The 22,197-nt window shown below is 38.3% G+C and overlaps 1 protein-coding gene across 1 annotated transcript in view; it reads right to left on the bottom strand.

Annotated features, from left to right (window-relative positions):
- Positions 1–7,844: 7,844 nt before the first annotated feature.
- LOC124771265 (prostatic acid phosphatase-like) overlaps positions 7,845–22,197 on the bottom strand; it is a 48,653-nt gene continuing 34,300 nt past the window's right edge. Inside the window, exons 2-4 of the mRNA XM_047249296.1 lie at positions 20,112–20,235; positions 19,817–20,028; positions 7,845–7,997 (exon numbers count right to left, since the gene is read on the bottom strand). Coding sequence (XP_047105252.1) covers positions 7,845–7,997; positions 19,817–20,028; positions 20,112–20,235 — 489 coding nt within the window. The remainder of the gene's footprint in view (positions 7,998–19,816; positions 20,029–20,111; positions 20,236–22,197) is intronic.

Raw genomic sequence — 22,197 nt, forward strand, 5'->3', positions numbered from 1 at the left:
TAAACCCTTCTCGGTTTTATTTGTACATATTATTTTGTCTGTTTGTATGAATGTTCTTGTTCCATACCCTGTACATTGACTGTTGAAGTGCACTTTCCCAACTCCTCCCAGTACTACATCCTTTGGAGCTTGCTTCCCACATAATACTGTCAGACCATTCCTCCTTAGGAACCATGTATAACCACTTATTGTTATTTAAATGTGTTCAAATACTTTGATTTAAAGATACAGTCATCTTTACACACTCACTTGGCGTATTAATTACTGTCTGAAGCAACTTTGCTTCACACATCTTCCTGATCAAATGCTGACAATAGTGAAAATGTTTGTCTGCAAAGCATTCTGTTCTTATTTAATTCTTTAGAATCCAATAGTTTTGCATACTCTCTCTTTGCATCATTGATAAGTAAGATCTCCTCCTCTGGTTGGATGAAAACATACTTCCCTGATGGCTGAGTGATTGCTTATAGTAAAGGAAACATTCCATATAACATAAATATGTCATTAGCTACTAAAAGTAACTTTTTTTATATATCCTAACATGCTTTCCCCTACAAAGGCATCTACATTGATAACCTTTAATAAGAGTTATCTGATGATTCAACTAGAGGAACAGAGAACTTCATGTCTAAGTTCGCCTTTTGTTAAACTGAGGAACGTCACAATTTGTGGAGCAATTATTATGTGAGGCTGCAATATTCTATTCTATGCATTAAGTATAGCACTTATCATTTGTTCATATTCTGATTTTATCTCTAAATACATCTACCAATTGTGGCACTTATTTGCATATTGTTACAAATGTTCAAACTCTTTTAAATCCTATGTCTGCCTCTGTAAAACACAATTTGATAAATCTTTCATTCCAAACTTTAAACATTTTTCTTTTCCTTTATCACACTTACTATTCTGTTTACCCCTGATAATATGGCTCTTACAACTGCCACTTGTTTTACATCATCTCAAAAGCCTTTTTGAATTTTTCTCCACCTCTTTTCTGTGCTCCTTGCAATATGTAGCATCAGCTTCATCTAGTGTGCCAAGTGCTACCATCCTTAGCTCCAAATGAAGTTAAACAGGCCATTCTTCTTCTTTTTTCTCATTGTCTCATGCTGTTTCAATTGATGCACCAACTTCTGTAATTCTGTTATTCTTTCTGTATGACATGTCACATATTTGCCTAGCAAGCAACATCCTATTCAGCCTACATGAAGTTCCTTCAGAGTGCCACTACACCTCTGTACTGTTAATTTGCCACATTGTTCAGAATTCTGAAAATGCTCATGTATACCATCAAAATTTACACATGTTACAATTCTGCATGATGTACAATTCTCCATGATGTACTTCTCCTAAATAATTATAGTACAGTTCTGAAGATGTCTCTATTTCTGAAACTTTGAACTCCATTGGAAATTGTTCTGTGTTGGTGCTTTCTGTGATTACTACTACTATTTGAAATGTAATCATGTATCTCTTACCTGTGCTTGATACCTCTAAAGCGCCCACTATGTCCACTGAACACTTTTCAATTATACTTTTCTCAATGTCTGTTACTTTCAGTGGCAATTTTTGTCTTCACCTGCATAAATTTATTTTTTATGGCATGATGGAAATTTCTGTACATATTCTTCTGCCTCACATTTCAATCCTTTCTGTTGTATCTACTGCTTTATCCTCTTGAACATTCTATAGCTGCCCATTGCCCTATTAATAGATTACATTTATTTTATTTAGAATATTTTTCTTTTCTTCCAGACTAATTTCGGTTTCCTTAACCTCTGCCCTGCATTTTCTGCTGACACATTCAGCATTTACCTGTGCCTGCCACACAGTCACCTGACTACCTCTTTCCTTTCTGTCCATCTGATCCCTATCAGTATGGATTAGCTCACTGGGATGTATTCTACTAAGAGCATCTGTACTGATATTCATCCTAGCTGGCTTGTAGATAACCTTGTAATTGTACTTTTCAAGTGTAGGTCTCCAATTCAGGAGCCTCAAACTAGGATCCTTTCCACTGAATATCCATATTAATGGCTTATGTTCTGTTGGCACTGTAAACCATTGTCAATGTATGTACTGTCGCAACTGTTTCACTGTATATCCTGTAGCCAATACTTCTTCCTCTTTGGCACTATAGTTTAATTCTGCCTTGTTTAATGACCCAGGTGCATATAAAATGGGCAAGTCATCACCAACTTTCTTGTCTTGTGATGTAATTGCTCCCAGAGCTGCACTGCTTGCTTCTGTTGTCACTATGAATGGCTTTCAAAAATCTGGCTACTGATGTAATAGTGGATTAACCAACTTCTCCTTTAGTTCCTCAAATGTATCATTTTGTTTTTTGTAGCATTCATATTCTATTCCTTTCTTTAGCAATTCATGAAGTGGCTTCACAATAAACCATCAGTAGTAACCAATTAGATCTACAGTTCTTTCATTGTTCTCGGCTGTGGAAAGAATTACACCTTTTCCACCTTTACCATGTCTGGTACGATTCCCTTCTCTGTAATACAATGACCCAAGAAAATCGTATCTTTTCTTAATAACTCACACTTATCTAGTTGCAGCTTTAATTTATGCTTTCGAACCCTATCAAAATTTAAACAGAGCTTCTCATTATGCTCCTGCAGATTTATTCTTTGCCACACTATATCATCTAGATACACAAAACATGTTATCCCTTGCAGACCTGCCAAATCTTTGTTCATCAGTCACTGAAAACAAAATGGATCTCCTTTCAGTCCTACTGGTATTTGGTTATACTCATAATGTTGATGGTTTGAGCTTAATGCCATCTTATCGCTGTCCTTTTCATCCACCAATATTTGATGGTATTCACTTGCAAGGACAAGCATCAAAAAGTACTTTGCCTGCCTTAGGTGTTCCAAGATATTGGAGATATTTGGTAGTGGAAATGCATCACCTATTGTGACCATGTGCACTTACTACGCACATGTAGCCCACTATAGTTGTCAGAACCAACAATAAAGGTGGGTTCCACACACTCTTACTTTTGACAATTGTTTCATCTTTCAGCATCTGTCTATCTGCTCTTTTGAGACCTCTTCCTGTTCTTCAGGCATTCTGTATAGTCTAGTATTCACCACCAACCTCACGTTCTGTTGCTATTGGTATTCTACACATGACTGTGGATGTATATGAGACTTTCTCACCTGGTAGATGGAATACATTTCCATACTCTTTGCAGACTGCTTCTAATGCATTCTTTTCTTCTGCATTTAAGAGATTCACTCTCAATTGTTTTTGCAAAGTGCTTGCACAGTTTCCTTCTTTTCTATGGCTTCCTTACTACCTTTTATTTCACGCACCTTTACTAATCACAATAATTCTTCCATTGATAACTTGACATTTTAAAAATTTTTCTTTGGCCTCTGGCAAATTTATTGCACTTACTATGCACCTGCCATTTCACACTCTCTCTAATGACTCCAGTATGTATACCTAAGGTACAATTTTTTTTATCAGGATAATTACTTCCCTTTCACTATGAACTTTATCGTCCATGTTCAACCACATTCTCTTTTCCTCGCATGGTCCAATTTCCCCATTGGACTCCTGACTCATCTCAAACTCATATCCTTTCAGTTCCTCCTCCACTTTTAAGAGCATGTCTTGCCCTTGGAATCCTAACACTTTTCCTGCGTAGTCTAATTGTACCTTTTGCTGTATTAGAAAATCTCTATCAGTCAACCTGTCATATTGGATGTCTAGTCCTGACCCACAGACATGAAACTTGTGTCCTATTCCTCCAGTATCCTTCAAACACAGATGCATTTCCACCACATCTAATGTACTTACTGCTTCACTGGTGATACACTTCAGCTGAATCCTTTCTGCTTCATCCATTATAACTGCACAATTTACATGGATACTATTTCTCTTGAACAAGTTAAACTGTGCCCCCATGTCTACTAACAGCTTTAACTTCTTACTTAACTTTTACAATATAACACTAGCACTTTTTTTTGTGGCACAGTCTATGATCTGCACAATGGGCTTTCTTAATGCAACAATGCCTGACTGTGCTGCTTTGTCATTTTCTTGTTTCCCTGAACTTCTTACTTTACCTTGGCTTGCTATGCACTGGCAGTCTACCCTTCCTCCATGCATGCCAACATGCCAAGGTCCTTTATGACAATCTATAGCACAGTGCCCAGTTTGTTCACATTTGCAACAAGTCACATCTCTTTCTCTGATACACAGTACACCACAGTTACGCAGAAGATCACACTGCAAGCATCCCCATTCACTCAGTGAATGTGATCCATTTACCTCTCTAGAATTCTCTTTTAACATGTTTGGATCTATTTCCATCACTTCTTGCCCAAACCACACATTCCTCACCTATATGACCTGGTTTTTCACAACCATAGCAAAACTTTATGAATTTTTTGGTGTCATAGCCCATATCCTTCCTTCCACCCTTTTTCTCCTACATTTGCTTACTGTATGCCCTCACAATCCACACACAAAACATTTCAATTCCTTACTTTCATTAGGTAATGATATTGGTTCATTTGTATGCTCAGTACTTGTTTGTGGACTTATTCCTCTATCTCTCATTGACAACAGTATACTTTCTTCCTGCAGTGCTAATTCCACTGCTAGGCTAACGTAATTTTGTCACTGTGATTTCTAATTGTCATTTGAATTCTATCATTAGTCAACCCTTGTATGAAACATGCTCTTCCTAAAAATTCTACAAACTCTGTGGCATCTTTATGGTTCTCTCTATTTGTAGCCCTGTTTACAGCTGCCAAAAAGTGTCTCTGCATTTCATCAATGTTATTTGCCCACAACAAGATTGGTTCCCCACAGCCTAGTCTCGCCTGAAATATCCTGCAAGCATAAAAGTCTATTGTCCTCTTACTCACATAGTTCTCTTTTAGAATGTGCTTCACTTCTTCCCACATCCCATTCTCTCACAAACAGATTTAGCCAAAATTCCATGTTCACTAATTCAAACATATATTCAATAAAAACCCTTAGGTCTCTCCTGTTACCATCAGAAGAGTTTGCTATAACACACTATGTTCCTTCAAGAACATACATTGCCATTTCCTACTGAACTTATTTTGCTAAGTGGAGCTGTTTTAAACATCTTACAGCTAGTAACTTATAATTATAGTTACGACTATTACAAGTTACTTCAGGTTTGTACCATTTTATTGTGGTGCTTTGAGACAAGTTTACTGCACTGAGTCAATGCCATCACTCACTCTTGCCGCTGCTACTGCTGCTGCTGCTGCGACTGGGCCCCTGGTCCCGAGCTCTTGGACCTTCAGTTGCTTGGGCATGTCCTTATAACCACAATCTGATGCCTCAGCCATTGACCTGCTTGGCTATGTTGGCCCCACACTCATCCTTGACACCGCCTCTGCTACCACAGCCCACTACCAGCTAGGACTCCGTATGGAACTCTGCTGTCATGGAGCAGAATTTCTACTAAGCTAAAAGCTGCTAGCTGCCATAACTTATTGCAATTTTCCATAGTTGCTGTAGCAATCCAAGTAAGTTGGTTACCTTCCACATGACTTTGTGAAAGCCTTTTGTTTGCCCCATACCTGGCACCAAAATTATTTCTTTCTGTCATGTCTCAAGCATGAGTGTTGATAGAGTGTGTGACACAGTTCAAAAGAAGGGAATTAAGGGAATTATCCAGTTGGCCTATGTGAGAGGGCGTCTTGACCTGGCTATAATGTTCTTTCCTTTGTTACAGAAGTGACTTGAAATAACCTCAACTGGAAATGGTTTGCAAATTCTAAATTTATTCAGAAAATAGTTTCAAACTCTTGCCATAGTTGCCTTGAAGGAGATGTACACATGTAGAGGCCAAGTGTTAGCACAGAGATGGTGACTGGGCTAGCACTGTTCCGCCTGGTTTGAAATGAGACTGTCAGTATTAATTAAGCCTGCACCCACTGTATGACACAGAGTTCCCCAGCTATTCACCTATGATTAAATTAACAGTGTTGATGTTAAGACTTGGCTATCTTCTATGGATACAACAATATGCTGATATCAAACCATTATTCAAGAAAAGGCTCCAAAGAAGATATGGAAAACTACCATCCCTTCTCTCATCTTCCAGCATTTTCTAAAATATTTCAAAAGGTTGCTGCAATACAAGTTAGAAATTTAATTTAAAAAATTTATGTCATCTCAGTAAATTAATTTGGTTTCCAAAAAGAGAAAACTCAGGAAACTACAATAACTTGTTTTTTACTTACCAAAAACCTTTCACAGTGTAAACCACTATTTACTTATACACAGATTGGAAAAATATGGCATTGAGGGCTGCATTTTACATTGGTTTAATTCATATGCTGTCATTCAACAGAAAATGGAATCAGAGTGGAAAACCATTTTAAAAGGAATTTCACAAGGCTCGGTATTAGAGCAAACATCATTTTTTATGTAAATGACTCACCACTCAACATAAATTCTCATTCAGTATTATTTACAGTTGGTGCAACAGTGCTGATTGAATACAGCAATGCAGACATACTTCCCAAAAATAATGCACATGCCCAATGCTGATTGAATATAGTAATGCAAACAAACTTCCCAAAAATATTGCAGGTTTCCTAGAAAAATTTAATACCCAATTTCACTGAAATGGATTAAAATTAAGTATTTCAAAAAATTCAACCATTGCAATTTAAAACCATACAATCAAAAGCAAATCATATTCAGATAAAGCAAAAAATTCAGGAACTAAAAGAATCAGACTGTGTCAATTTCTTGAAAATGCATATGGATGAAAAACTGTCATGGTCATCACATATTGCACACTTTGCAAATAAATTAAACAGCCTGGCATTTGCTATGGCAGTTGAAACCAACACGACAACATGTACACAAGAAAAATAGTGTGCCATAGTTACTTTGAACCCATGCTAAAATATGGCATTGCCTTTTGGGGAAAGACAGGTAACATGAAAAGAATACTGACCTTGGCAAAAAAAAAAAAAAAAAACACCAAACAAACAAATTATATGAAACATGCACAAGGAAGGCCAAGAATGCCTTGTCAACCACTACAAAGGGATCTGAATATATTAAGTGTTCTGCCCCTGTACATACATGGATTATTGCACACATCAAATCTTGTCCATTTTTAATAAATAGTTTCCAGCATACATACAATTCAAGGAATTAAGAAAAGCTCATGTTTGCAACCCTCAGTTTTTCGTCCACACTTTGCACTACATAGGAATGATGATTTGTAACAAATTAAAAGATAAAATTTAAAATAGGATCAAGAATAGTTTTCTGAAGAGAAAATTGTACAGCATGCTAGTCCAAAAGTGCTATTACCCAGTAGAGGAATTATTGAAGGATAATGTTGTTACTTGACAAAGAATACAGCAGAAGGAAATAAAATATGTAAACCTACATTATTTCAAATAGTGATCAGTTTCCATGTAGCTTATGAAATTAAATGATATATTATAGTTAAACTGTACATGAACACAGTACACTGAAACTGGACTTTTAGTATAACATTGGTGAGTCACTAGTATGTAAGTTTATGATTTAACTTTTAAAGTATATTATGTGAAAATAAGTTTATAATTCTGATAGCTTTGTGATGAAATAAGGATGACCACATTTCCTTCTCTCTCAATAAAAATGTATTATGTACATGTAACAATTTTAAATTTATTTACAAAAAAGTGACAAAATGCAATCTCACATTTATCAGATACACACTGAATATGGTACAATTTTATGAGGCAGTGTAATCACATATATGGCATGAAATATTTTATTATTAATATAAGTGCACAATCACTTTGCTGAAAATCTGTTATTTAGCTGTCTAGCTTTTGACATTCCACTGTCCAGTCATCTGGTAAAACAGGTTTCATCAGATCTACAAATTGCTGCAAATGACACTTGTCTGTGCAACCAGGAGTGTTGAGAACATGTGGCTCACTGTCAGAAGCATTATTCAAATACAATACCTGTAACAAAGTCAACATTAATTTAATAATACATTGTGTGTATAAGGTGATATTTGATTGGTAAAATATTTTGTTATTATAATGAAAATCTTGATTGAATATAGTGACATGTGATGAAAGTTAGCCATCCACTCACCAGTGAAGTAATGCAACCATGAGAATAACAGACATACAAAACAAACATCCTTTAATCCATTTCTAGAAACTTTGAGTTCTGTTTTCACTTAAGATACATGAGATAGAACTGAACAGGGTCCACACATTTATTATAAAGATTCAAAGGTGCCATGCAAGCTGTATCGTAAACTTCTTCACTATACCAATTAGCACAAAAATTTCCAAACCCAAAACATAAACAGTCTGAAGTATTACTAGACAAAGAAAGAATACTCCACTTCCAGACATCATTTTTTTGAAAATAAGCCATTAAAAAGATAACAAAAATCATAAGGTCACTGAAAAACAGCAAATCTTTCAATTATAACAGTATAACAAGTTAAATACTAAAATGTTGTCCTAACTTGATTGTGCCTCATCGAGTCACCTTTACAATACTCTGATGCATCAAGGTATGTTTCATGAATGACTGAGGTACACAGTTATAGCAGCTGCTTGTGAAAGCTGTAAAAATATATTACTTCAAACTGTAGCTCAGACATCACCCTTTCCAAGTTCTTAAAATTTCTAAGAAGGTAGCTTATTACAAAGGAATGTTGAACCATATTTCTTAAAATTTTATTAACAACTCAGTCTGGATTCCACAAAGGCTTCTCCACAGAGAAACTGATATTAAACACAGGAATAAGATTAAATTCCGAGTGGGAAAACATAAATATTGAGCCCTGTAAGCATCAGTGCTTGGTAGACCCTTGTTGTTGACTGGCATAAATAATCTGTCTGTGACATCTGAGGACTTTTCTGAATTATGATGGCTATTGATGACAGTTACACTGAAAAAGATCCCACAAAAAAACTGGAGAATTATATAATATGACTACAGCCATTTCATAGCAAACACTTAAACATTTAATCGTTGAGATGGTCTGCTTGCTTTGCATTTATAAATTTTACCTTATCTACCGCTCCTATAATTTATAAGAGAATTTGGACTGAAGCTGTAAATTCAACTTAACTCTGATGTTTGTATTAAACAGGTTTTGACATTGTCATTAGGTACACAACTAATATTGTTCTGTGTAAAGTTACATAAAACAGTTACTGAGCTGTGTAAGTGGAAGAGTAGAATCCAAAATAGCTACTTTTCTCACAGTATACCCATATGAAGTAATATATACACATACCTTGGTATCAAATAGACTGCCTAACAAAAAAATTGAAGCACTCAGAAGGGGAGGAGAAGACAAAATAAAACTTAATGTGCTGAGAGGATCTACATCTACATCCACACACATACTCCTGAAGCCACTGTATGGTGCATGATGGAGGGTACCCTGTACCCCTACCAGCTATTTCCTTTTCTGTTTCACTTGTAAATAGAGTGAGCAAAACATGACTAACAATATGTCTCTGTATGTGCCCTAATCTCTCTAATCTTATCTTCTAGGTCCTTACACAAAATGTGCATTGGCAGCAATAGAATTGCTCAGAAGTGAGCCTCAACACTCATTACTTGCATGTTGCTTGAACCTACTGGTAACAAATATAATAGCCTGCCTCTAAATTGCTTCAATGTCTTTCTTTCATCTGACATGGTGCAGATCCCAAACACTTGTGCAGTACTTAACAATGAATCACACTAGTTTCCTGTATGCAGTTTCCTCTACAGATGAACTGCACTTCCGTAAAATTCTCCCAATAACCCCAAGTCAACCATTCAGCTTCCCTACTACAGTCCTTGCCTGCTCATTCCATTTCATATTACTTTGCAATGTTATGCCCTGATATTTAAATGAGGTGACTGTGTCAAGCAGAACACTACTAATATTGTATCCAAACGTTATGGGTTTGTTTTCTTTACTCATCTGCATTAACTTACATTTTTCTACATTTAAAGCTAGCTGCCATTCATCACACCAACTACAAAATTAAATATAAATTTTGTCTAAGTCACCTTGTATCATCCTACAGTCACTCATAACAACACCTGCCCAAACACCATAGTACTATCAGCAAAAAGCCACAGACTGCTACTTACCATGTTCACCAGATCATTTACGGGACACTCATGATGATACCCTTGTCTCTGATGAACACTCACTGGTGAGGACAATTTACTGGGCTATGTTACTTAAGAAACCTTCAAACCACTCACATATCGTGTACCTATCTCATATGCTTGTGCCTCCGTTAACAGTTGGCAGTATAGCACTGTGTCAAATGTTTTATGGGAATCTAGGAATATGGAATCTGCCTGTTGCCATTCATCCACAGTTCACAGGATTTCATGTCAGGAAAGGACAAGTCACTTTACTTTGATGATTACAAAATTAGTCAAATTTACAAAGAGCCCATTTACCAGTTTAACATTTCAGCCCCTCTGGCCTGTAAGCATGTGCTGGTTCAGCTGGGAAAGGTGTCATAAAGCTGTTGTATACTACCCTAAAGTAAACTGGTTTACATCTTTTGTAATTGGTCCTTGATTTCCCAGACACTGGCACCAGGACAAAGTTGACATCTGAGCTGGCCCCACGCATGTTCTATTGGGAACAGATCTGAGGATATTTCTGACCATAGTAGTACCTCAATACCATGCAATCAGTTAATAAAGACACATACCATGTGAGGACAAGCATTGTTCTGTTAAAAAATGGCATGAGAGGAAAAACTTGAGGACATATGATGTCCATAACATGCCATTGTGCCGTGAGAGTTCCCTCAATCACTTCCAATCACAACCTTAAATTCACACCAGATTGGCTCCCCACACTGTGAATCCAGGAGTATCAGCCCTATGCCTCTCCAAAACAGTTGACAAATAGGATGTCTCCCAGGCTGCCTCCATACAAGTCAGTGGTGGAAATCCAGGGTAGTGCAGAACTGCAATTCTACACTGAACATAATGACACCATTCATCAGCAGTCCATGCTTCCAATGCTTGTAAGTTATGAGACCACTCAAAGTGCAGCCAGGGATGTTAATTCCCTATTCTGGCTGCTGCTAGCCTATGACCAATGGTGTGGGATGACACAATGTTGCAGGGAGTCAATTACTTGTTTCTGGATGGCACGCGCAAATGTGAAGAGGTTATGATGAGCTTGGTGGATATTACAGTGATCATCTCTTGTGTTGTCAGATATTGTCAACAAGAATCTTGATGATGCATATGCCTGCTGTCACATTCTCATGTGGTCCAATACCAGGACACTGTCACATCCATATGCCCCACAAATATCTGGATATTGCACAATTTGCCCAGCTGGCCAAATGAGGACCCACAATGAGGCCCCTTTCAAACTCTGTAAGCTGCTGATAACACAGTCTCATTAGATGATGAAATATGTCCATGCCCTTCACAGTGAGCAGCCAACATTGATGTTGTTCACACCCGTTATAAAACCTACCAGGCCTGGTAACAACACTACACATGAACAACACAAATGTATTCCAGTGGCTGTTCCACCTGTCACACATAATTACAACTCTAATCATTTACATACCCACTGATGGTGTGTACATGTATGAAGTTACAATGACATCTGACCATGACCATGACTTCCAGGTGCTTCACTTTTTTTTATCAGGTGTTGTAAAATGATACATGTTTATCCTAATGTTTTAACTCTATATTTCGGATCACTTTCCGACATGGGCATCTGTCATATGGGACAACAAGGAAATCTGAACAGGTGAAAAACTTTCTACTTCAATGACATTTCATCTGTTCCAGTGTCTTCAGGGCTGAATATAGTTCTACAATTCGCTGATGAGCCATAACATTATGGCTAGTTACATAATAACATGTTGGCCCTTTTTGGAACACAATACAACAGCTATTCATCATGGCATGGTGTCACCAAGTCCTTATTACTTTCCCAGAGAAATGTGCCCACAAGTAACAGACTGATGGTGTGTGAGCAAGGAACTGACATTGGATAACACCCCAGCTGTGTTCCATCAGATTCACATCAGGCAAATTTGGTGGTCAAGGCATCAGCCTGAGCTCAATATCATGCTCCTCAAACCACTGTAGCATGAGTGTGGCATATGAAATGGGCAGTTATCCTGCTGGAAGATGCCATTGCCATTGGGGATGACATCTAGTGGAGAGGGCTGCAGGTGGTCCACAATAATGGTCACGTAGTCTACAACTGTCATGGTGCTTTCAATTACTACCCCAGGTACCACAAAAATCAAGGTGAATGTCCCCCATATCGTATCACTGCCTCCACTAACCTACACCAAGGGTGCAGTGCATGCTTTGAGTATCCTTCCACCTGGGTGATGGCATATGCTGACATGACCATCAACTTGGTGTAACCACAAATTTGATTCATCTGACGAAGTGACATGTTTCCTTTGGTCCACAACAGAACAGTAATGAGGACTTGGAAAAATAGGCACCTGCCAAGGGTGCAAACACAGAGGGAGAGTAAAAAAGTCCATTGAAAAAAAGACAGTTCAAAAACTACCAAGGAGAGCTAAGCTAGTTCTGCTACCCCTCATTTTGTTATCTTCTGCCTGCAAGAAGAAGTCTTTCCCTCTGGCAATGATTATAAATGTATGCTGCTGTTACAGTGTCATTTTGTCCCAGTATTATCATAAAGAAATGAGTACCACTGAACAGATGTCTACCATTAACATGAATTATTTGGCAACAGAGTGCTTGGCTGACACAGCTGCATCAATGGATTTTTTGCTGCGGTGATGTAGTTCCTCAAAGCAAATATATGCTTCTGACCAAAGGCTGTTTCAGCTAAAGTATATAACACAATAATACATGAAATGTAACGTAGAGCTTACATATATCACACTCCTTCATCTTACTTACCTGTCAAAAAACACTGTAAATGAAACCTCTGTATCTTATCCTGAAAACTGTACAGCTGAATTTGCTGACAAATAAAAATTGCTGGTGGTTGAATTTGAACTAGTGGCCCGCAGCACACATGCTAACCTCTAGACTGGACTGTATGCACAACATCTCATGGCAATATTGGCACAGACAAGCTAGTTAACAAAATAGCTGCTTTCAGGTTCCAGCTGAAAGAACAGGTGAAAAGCAGTGATATGGCCCCCTTTTGGATATTTGTAAAGGATAGGTCAAGGAATCCTTATCCAGTCATCACAGTAGCTCTAAGGATATTTAAGGACAACACCAGTGATTGCAGCACACAATTTTAGATAATAAGAGAAGCTACTTAAGGTCAATTATGGTGAAAACTGACTGTAAAATTTAGATATTTTGTCAACAGAACACAGCTGCTAAATGTGACTTTTATAACATAATCAATGAACTTGTTTCACTCAAATGAGGAAATTGCAAATTAAAATTGTAACCCTTTTTATTTTATTTCTGATAAGTAATTTAAGCACTACTAAAATAGGGGTGTTCAATAAGTAGTGCAACATTTCTTTTCTGAAAACAGATTGAAGTATACCATATTATTCCCCACTCTTTTGGCTACAGAATTCTATTTTTCAACTTAATCTCTGTTCAATGTGATGGCCTTATGCCACCTTACTGGGAGGCCCCGTATGCCCAAATGGGACAACTCTAATGGTTGACATCAGAGCCAACATCTTGCTGTGGTAATAACCTCCCCATCATCCGCATACTGCTTCCTGTGGAGTGCATCCTTCATTAGGCCAAACCAATGGAAGGTACAAGATCCCCAAGCTGTAGGGTGGATAAAGAAGAACAGTCCAATGAAATTTTGTGAGCTGTATCTTGCGTGAGGCCTTGGTTATCATGGAGAAAGAGAAGTTTGTTTCCATTTTTGTGGCAATGAACACACTAAGTCACTTCTTCAATTTCCTGAGGGTAACAACACAATTCTGAGTTAATTGTCGCAACATGAGCGAGGACATCACTCTTGTTTCTGGTTCGAAGTGATGAACCCATGTTTCAGCACCTGTGACGATGTTCAACAAAAAGTTGTCATGATCAAACCTTGTAATGCACAAGCAATTCTGTACACATGGTCTTTCATTGCTCTTTATGGTGTTCTGTTAGGTGGCGAGAAACCCAGTGGGTACACACCTTTGAGTACTCCAGCTGGTGGACAAGTGTGTCACCACTACCAACAAAGACATCCAGTTGTGCAGCAAGGTGTTGGATTGTGATCCACCGATTACCTCATGAGAGTGTCCTCATGTTCCAGTATTGCATAAGTCACAGCTGTGTGCAGCCAGCCATCACGTGGGAGATCAGACAGGTTTGCACAACCTTGTTGCAATGATAACAATGCCTTGCCCAATGACTCACCATGCTTTTGTTCACTGCCAGGTCTCCACAGACATTCATCAAGTGCATATGAATATCTGTGATGCTCTGGTTTTCCACCAAAACAAACTGAATGACAGCTCTCTGCTTGGAATGCACCTCTTTTACAGGTCCCATTTTGAAGGCTATGCACAGCACTGCAACTTATCAGAACTTCCTGAAACTATAGGGACTGAAGCAGGAATATTCCATGATGTCCCACAACAAGTTCTGAATTTTTCAACCAAAATTGGCTGAGGACAAAAATGGGTTGCATTACTTGTTGGAGGCCCCTTGTAGTGTATGAGAAACAAATAAAATGTATTATATATCATACTTAATACAGTGTGCAATAATTGTCATAAATAATAAAATTTAGATTTTTTTACTTTCAGATTTTCAAAAAATTTATACAAGGTTTAATTTATTTACAACATTGATACTTTTAATTTGCTGTATGTAATATTTTATATTATCAATACAGTTAATTTAAGCAATTTTTTCAGTAATGTTCCATTTTCATTAAACTATACTTACAAGAGTATAAAATTTGCTAAATCTGTGTAGGAAAAACTGCAGGAAAATAGTTTCATGGCAGAGGAGGTTGGCATTCAGGCAAGGGGGAGGGTGGGGTTGGGAGTGGGGGGTCAGCGGAATGGAGTGGGGTGTCACAACTTTGGCAGTCCTACCAGGGGTTCAGTATCACCTTAGCATGACTCTGATCCAGAGTCCAATCTTGATGATGCCATGCCAACTGCAAGCATATTTGACAATGCTATCAGATCATCAAGGGAACATATAGGCAATGTCTGCTGCAGAGCCCCACGTTGAATGGTGTGCTCTGAAACACTTGTGCCTGCATCAGCATTGTACTTTGTCATCAGATCTACCACAGATGACTATCTATCTGGCATATAGTGGGCAATCCTTCAACATCCATGTCCTATAATGATGCATAGACATCCAACACTTTGTTGCCTATTGATGATTTCACTATCCTTCAACCATTTTCCATAGATGCTCACAAGTGTAGCATGAGAATAGCCAATGAGCTCTGCTGTTTCTCTGATTCTCATTCTTTGGTGCCAGCCTATAACAATGTACACTTTGTTGAAGTCATTTATGTGTCAGTGGGTTTCCCCATTTGTTGCCCATATCATTTCAAGAATGATTCCGTAATTGTCTCTGCTTCATTTATATATTTTCTTTGCCACATCACTTGCTTGCACCACCAACAGGTAGTATTCAGTCTCATGGTGGCAATGGTGAAAATGCTTTGGCTCATCATTGTTTATACACCACAATAAAGTTGAGGTAAATACTTGTTTAAAATTTTACCGAATAAAACCTTAAATATATGTACAAAGCTCATTTATTTTTAAATTGTTTCAAACCCAAGAAGCCAAAGAGGCACCCTCTCAGTCTTTATTCATTCTTCACATCCGCCTCTAAAACAGAAGTTTTATTTGGATTCAAAAGGCACTGTTGCTTACAGATTATGAAATGGTTGTTACATTTGCGGGCTGATATACGTGGGGCCTCACCAGTCCAAACACAGACTGGGAATAGGGCTCATTGAAAACACCCCAATGACTAAATTAATTCCTCACAGTACACTGCACATGAATTATTTTAAACCTATCATCCCAACCCAAGTTGGTATTACACGAAGACTCTGTCGAACTAGGATACACAGGCTGCTACCTATGACATACTATGACACACATTTTAAAACATCCAGAGCTTTCAAGAACCTTACGCTCAGGTCCATATGATGTAGCAGCCATGAAGTTTAAAATCAAATGTGCTCCACAAACCTCATACAGGGAGTTCAGAAATCCCCATTACAAAGTTCTACAACTTGTATAGGGGACTCAATAAAGAGTAATTTGAAGAGGAACCCATGTCCAGATGCGTACTGCTTCTGTTGTATGATGGTTTCAATTCAGATGTTTAACTCATCCACTTCTGCTTGAGGAATTGAATTAGGCATGACACAGTACTATTATTAGGTAACAGTTTGAGAGGAAATGTAACAAAACATTCATTTACCACTTAAGGACATTTGATTGTATTAACACTTAAACACTGAACATTACCTGTTTACATTACTCCAAAACAAAAAAGAACCTAGCATACTCTATGTACAGAACATAAAATTTGCCTAGAGATGATGTGGTCATTACTGACGGTTATTCAAAACAAATCTTTCACCAGGCAAGTAACATGTGATGTTGCCCAATCTTGGATGAAAATAGTGGTGTGGACACAGTTGCATTTTTGCAAAGTTGGAATCACATGTCGCACAAGGAGGTCCTTATATTAAGCAGATGCCAGTGTACACCTTATAGGCCTGTGAGGTGTCATCCTCAAAGAAAAACAGACAGAGAATGAAGGAGCTTATAAAATCCCATCACTCAGTCACATAAGTCATGTGTAATGGATGTTCCTGCACAACCCCATATGTGACAATTCTGGACATACACAACACTGTGCAGAGTAAAATGCGCTTTGTCCACCTTAAGGATATTCCATGGCCACGTGTCACCCAGTTCCATCTGTGCCAAAAAATGATAGACAAAGTCATGGAGTTGTAGCCTTTCTTGAGGCTTCATTTGATGCACATTCTGAATACTGTACGGGCACTAGTGTAAAATGCATCACAAACTCTTCTTAACTGTTTCCCAGGACGGAGAGAATTCCCATGACACAGCCTGAGCACTGGTTGCAGAATCTGAAGCACGTGCTGCATGGCAGGCTATAGCTACAACAACTTCATCAACAACTTCTGTGGGAATGAGTTGCCTCCCTCTCCCTCCTGCACCACCTTACACATCCGTTTCTTCAAATTTCTTTATTATATTTTATAGCCCATTTATTAACATCAGGCTTCTTTGCAGTTGTTTCTGTTGATGATATTCCCACAATGCAGTGCTGCTATTGCTGGCATTCTGATAAAACAACTTTACCAGCAGTGCATGATCTTTCTTCTCAACAGTCATTACATTTCGTATGCAAAACTTAACCCTTTATACCAACAGTCACTTCACAAAAGAAGTCAACACGCATTGCCCAGTGACAAACAGCATACTGACATTGAAACAGGGAACATTACACATGCATTCTGATTGCTTACAGCACCATATTTTCACTTAGTGGCAGAAAGTGGAACTATTATCTTTTTCAGCGTACTTCGCAAATGCACTCATTAATGAACATACCTATGATGATGTCACCATCCTGCGATGTATATGGCCTGCACTGCATCACTCAGAACTCTTATGTTTAAATGTAACCACCTAGTATTTCCTATGCAGGTGGTAAGGGCAACACTTTAAGAGCTACTCGAGCATGTGTAGTCCTTCCCAAGTTTTTAATATGGGATTGAAAAAGCATTGCTCCACCAATCATGAAATATCGCATTACCTAAATACATTTTAAAAGGGTGAGGGGGGCATATCTTTAATTCTCTTGCTATGAGCTCCTGTAGCTTACTGTAATAGACTATCATGACCAGGTAATATCAGAAGCTGCAGACAAAACAAATTCAAGCTCCAACATGCAGAAGGGATTACTGTAAGCTTCATGACTGGTAAAACAAAAGTCCCAACAATCCAGATCTACAAACACTTTGCATTATTGGAAAACTGGATCCTAACTAGCAGGGGCAGCAACCATGGCAAAATGTTCCACCATTTATTAGATTTCCATTTGCATTACAGCAGAAACTTGATAACTTCTCTAAATGGAGTGGTCAAGAACTGTTTCTCTTCTTAATAACTCAACAATATTTTATCTTTGCAATCCATAAGGCTGTTTTTTCCAACAGCTGACTTATCTTGAATGCAGACAGAGCTGGGAAACTAACTTTGATTGCAAAGTGGCACTCGAAAGTGGCAACAGAAATGACTTGAGCCTTTTCTAAATCACTCAGAACAATTTGTTACTTCAGTAACCTACAATAAACTTTAGCTAGTTGCTGAATAAGTTGTTTTGCATGAACTCTGTATAATTGTAGAAGTAATTCATTATACCTAGCTGCCTTTTCTCTGGTGGCCAAATTTTATCTGGATTTTTCCACCAGAGTTTCTTTTTAAGGTTTAGCCTACCACAAATAAGTTCCACATCATTATATATTTTCATCCACAGAAGACATATTGAAGACTTCACAGCATCAGAATATTTAAGAGTTTCAAGGAATCATGTAAAAGAAGACTTTACATATTGGCACCAATCATTAACTCCAGAATCTTTCTACTTCAATGGTCAACAAGAAAATGATATCAGACGTAAGTAATACAGTACATAAACATTTTTTTTTAAATTACAGATAATATTTTATCAGCAGGCTGTTCTCCACCAGCAAAATATCTCCACTTAAAATGCTCTACATCTGAGAAATCTCATTCCTTAACTAGTACAACTTTGAAAGACATTCTCCAAATTATTAGGAATATGAAATTTCCCTCTTATTTAGCCTCAGTGATATACCTAGCTACATAATAAAAAGAGGTTGGTAATGAGATAAAATTTGTGTGTGATACAATCAAATGTTCCTTAAGTTAGTGTCCTGGGATCTGTCATCACACAGATTCATTTATTTATTATGACTGCATTTGGTTCTCTGACTGCTTTTGGTTCTCTGAAAGTCACCAGATCTTGTGGAGCATGTATCTTCTGCAGTTTATATGCCTGTTACACATGGGCCACATGCATGTGTTGTCTTCCTTGAAAGCAACTCCTTATTAACAGCACATCAGTTTGGCATTCATAAGAAAATAATTCAAACACTGAAGCTCTCTCTTCATTTAATAATCTGAAACAGTGTGAGTCAATCTAAAACATTACCCTTCTAGTCTTTTTATGAATCCAACAATAGCCTTTGAACTAGTAAATTAATATCTACTCTTACATAACTGGATATATATGGTACAAGATGTGTCTACAATCAGTTTCTCCAATCCTGTCTGTCAAATATAAGGCATCTGATGGAAATAACAACACTTGATGGAAGAACAACTCCTTCAAATAAATTATCCATCACCTCAGGAGAACCACAAGGCTCAATGCTACATTTAATACTCTACATTTGTTAGTACTGATCTCCCTGGAAACCTACTATCAACAGTACTTGTGTTATTTGTTGATAATGCAGCCTTCTCCTCACCTAACACTTCACAATGGCAGAAAAGAAATGACCTAGACAAAAGCAATGAAAGGCCCTTGTACTGGCTGAATGAAAACAACCTTTTGTTGAACATGAATAAAACAGTCAATATGAGCAGAACTACCTTGATGATCTTCTGCTCATGAAAGCACGATCTATCATATTTTGTAGCTAGCATGACTAATTACAGGAATAAATATATAGAATGTCAGTGCAGTCAACATAAATGTAAGACATCTAATTACTATTTTATATGCAATGTCAACATACCTTAACTTCATAACCACTGTCATTTGTTGAATGAAGTTCAATGATAACTGCTGCACCATACTGTGGCTTTAATAGCTCTGTGAACCCCATAGTTTGGAGAACATTCACAATGGTAACATCGTGGGCAGAAAACATGAGAAATTTTGGAGACACAGTTCTTGAAGTGCTTCTTTGTGACTGGATTTTTTCTATAATGTGTTTCACTAAAGGACCTGAAAAATTTAAAATTATTTTAGAATATCTTACAGAATTATTGCACAGCTGCTAACATAAGTCAGAGAAGCAAAAGACAAACCTCCATTAAGACGTTTCATCGTCTGACTTTCAGAAAACAAAGCCAAACTTCTGGCAGCCAGTGTCCTTAATTTATCTGGATAATAACCAGCAGTCCAAGCAGGAAGCTGCAGTTTACGTTTTTCCTGTAAAAGTTAAAAAACTGACAAGCAACACACTAAGCATTTCATCCTGGGAGAATGCCACAAAAAACAGTGTGCTATCAGTGCCATATAATATTATTCTTAGAAAGTAATAGAAGTGGCTATGAGTGGTAATTTAAAAGTAGTTAATCACTAGCTAGTGGAAATTTAAGAGCGAAAAATTATTCAGGTTTCAAATAACGGAAGGAGTATAGACAACATCTACAGTATAGTTGAGGAATTGAGTGACCAATAGCCATGTTCCCAAATTAATGATGGGAATCTCTGGTGATGAAGTACAGAAGACTTGCGCTATTCACAGGAGAACTTCTCACAGTGTGCATTATAGGGTAGCTTTGTAGCATATCGGATGAAGCCTGCGAGTCTAAGCAGTTACTGCAAAGCCCACATTGACAAACAGGACTGCATTTTGGTATGATTTTTCAACATCCAGTCACTTGAAGTTAGTTATAACTAGCAGTGTTGACATTGGCAGTTTCATGCACAATTTTAGCCAACTTTTGAGAGAATGTATCTATGTGTGCTGATAAGTTTCTTCTATCATCAAAGAATACTCCTAAACACCTGTAAACATTGTGATGTATACTTCAACTGTAGTCTAGTTTACAAGTTGGATTCCAGTTTAAGGAAATTTTGCCCCTTAGGCAATGTATATGTAGTTTTATCTGCAGTCATTGGTAATGTCATATCCTTGCAGCAACACTGCATCTTTGTATGTGCAGGGTTTAATTTTCTTTAAGCTTCTGTTTACAGCCCCAGAGACCACTTTCAAGCTATCATCAGCATAAGCCAGAATTCAATCTGCTTAATCAGTGCCATCATACAATTCTAGCAGTGTCTCAGTTATCAAGATCTAGAAAATCTGTCTACATCATTGAGCCCTATAGCCAGTTCTTGGCAATCTTTTTTATTACCTTGTGCTATCAAGTAAGCCATTTGCTGTACAACCTTACAGAAGTCCATGAAAGTTAAATGAAATGGCTCCCCACAAGACATACAGGATTATCATCACAGCACCTTCCTTTACTGATTTTTCTGGAGTTCCCTATCCAGGAAGAAATGAAACTCTGCTACTCACTTTTTTTGACCTGTCACTAACCTGTGTAGAACATGAGCATATACACTCCTGGAAATTGAAATAAGAACACCGTGAATCCATTGTCCCAGGAAGGGGAAACTTTATTGACACATTCCTGGGGTCAGATACATCACATGATCACACTGACAGAACCACAGGCACATAGACACAGGCAACAGAGCATGCACAATGTCGGCACTAGTACAGTGTATATCCACCTTTCGCAGCAATGCAGGCTGCTATTCTCCCATGGAGACGATCGTAGAGATGCTGGATGTAGTCCTGTGGAACGGCTTGCTATGCCATTTCCACCTGGCGCCTCAGTTGGACCAGCGTTTGTGCTGGACGTGCAGACCGCGTGAGATGACGCTTCATCCAGTCCCAAACATGCTCAATGGGGAACAGATCCGGAGATCTTGCTGGCCAGGGTAGTTGATTTACACCTTCTAGAGCACGTTGGGTGGCACGGGATACATGCGGACGTGCATTGTCCTGTTGGAACAGCAAGTTCCCTTGCCAGTCTAGGAATGGTAGAAAGATGGGTTCGATGATGGTTTGGATGTACTGTGCACTGTTCAGTGTCCCGTCGACGATCACCAGTGGTGTACGGCCAGTGTAGGAGATCGCTCCCCGCACCATGATGCTGGGTGTTGGCCCTGTGTGCCTCGGTCGTATGCAGTCCTGATTGTGGCGCTCACCTGCACGGCGCCAAACACGCATACGACCATCATTGGCACCAAGGCAGAAGCGACTATCATCACTGAAGACGACACGTCTCCATTCGTCCCTCCATTCACGCCTGTCGCGACACCACTGGAGGCGGGCTGCACGATGTTGGGGCGTGAGCGGAAGACGGCCTAACGGTG

Source organism: Schistocerca piceifrons, unplaced genomic scaffold (genome assembly GCF_021461385.2).
Source record: "Schistocerca piceifrons isolate TAMUIC-IGC-003096 unplaced genomic scaffold, iqSchPice1.1 HiC_scaffold_901, whole genome shotgun sequence".
Classification (NCBI taxonomy): Eukaryota; Metazoa; Arthropoda; class Insecta; order Orthoptera; family Acrididae; genus Schistocerca; species Schistocerca piceifrons.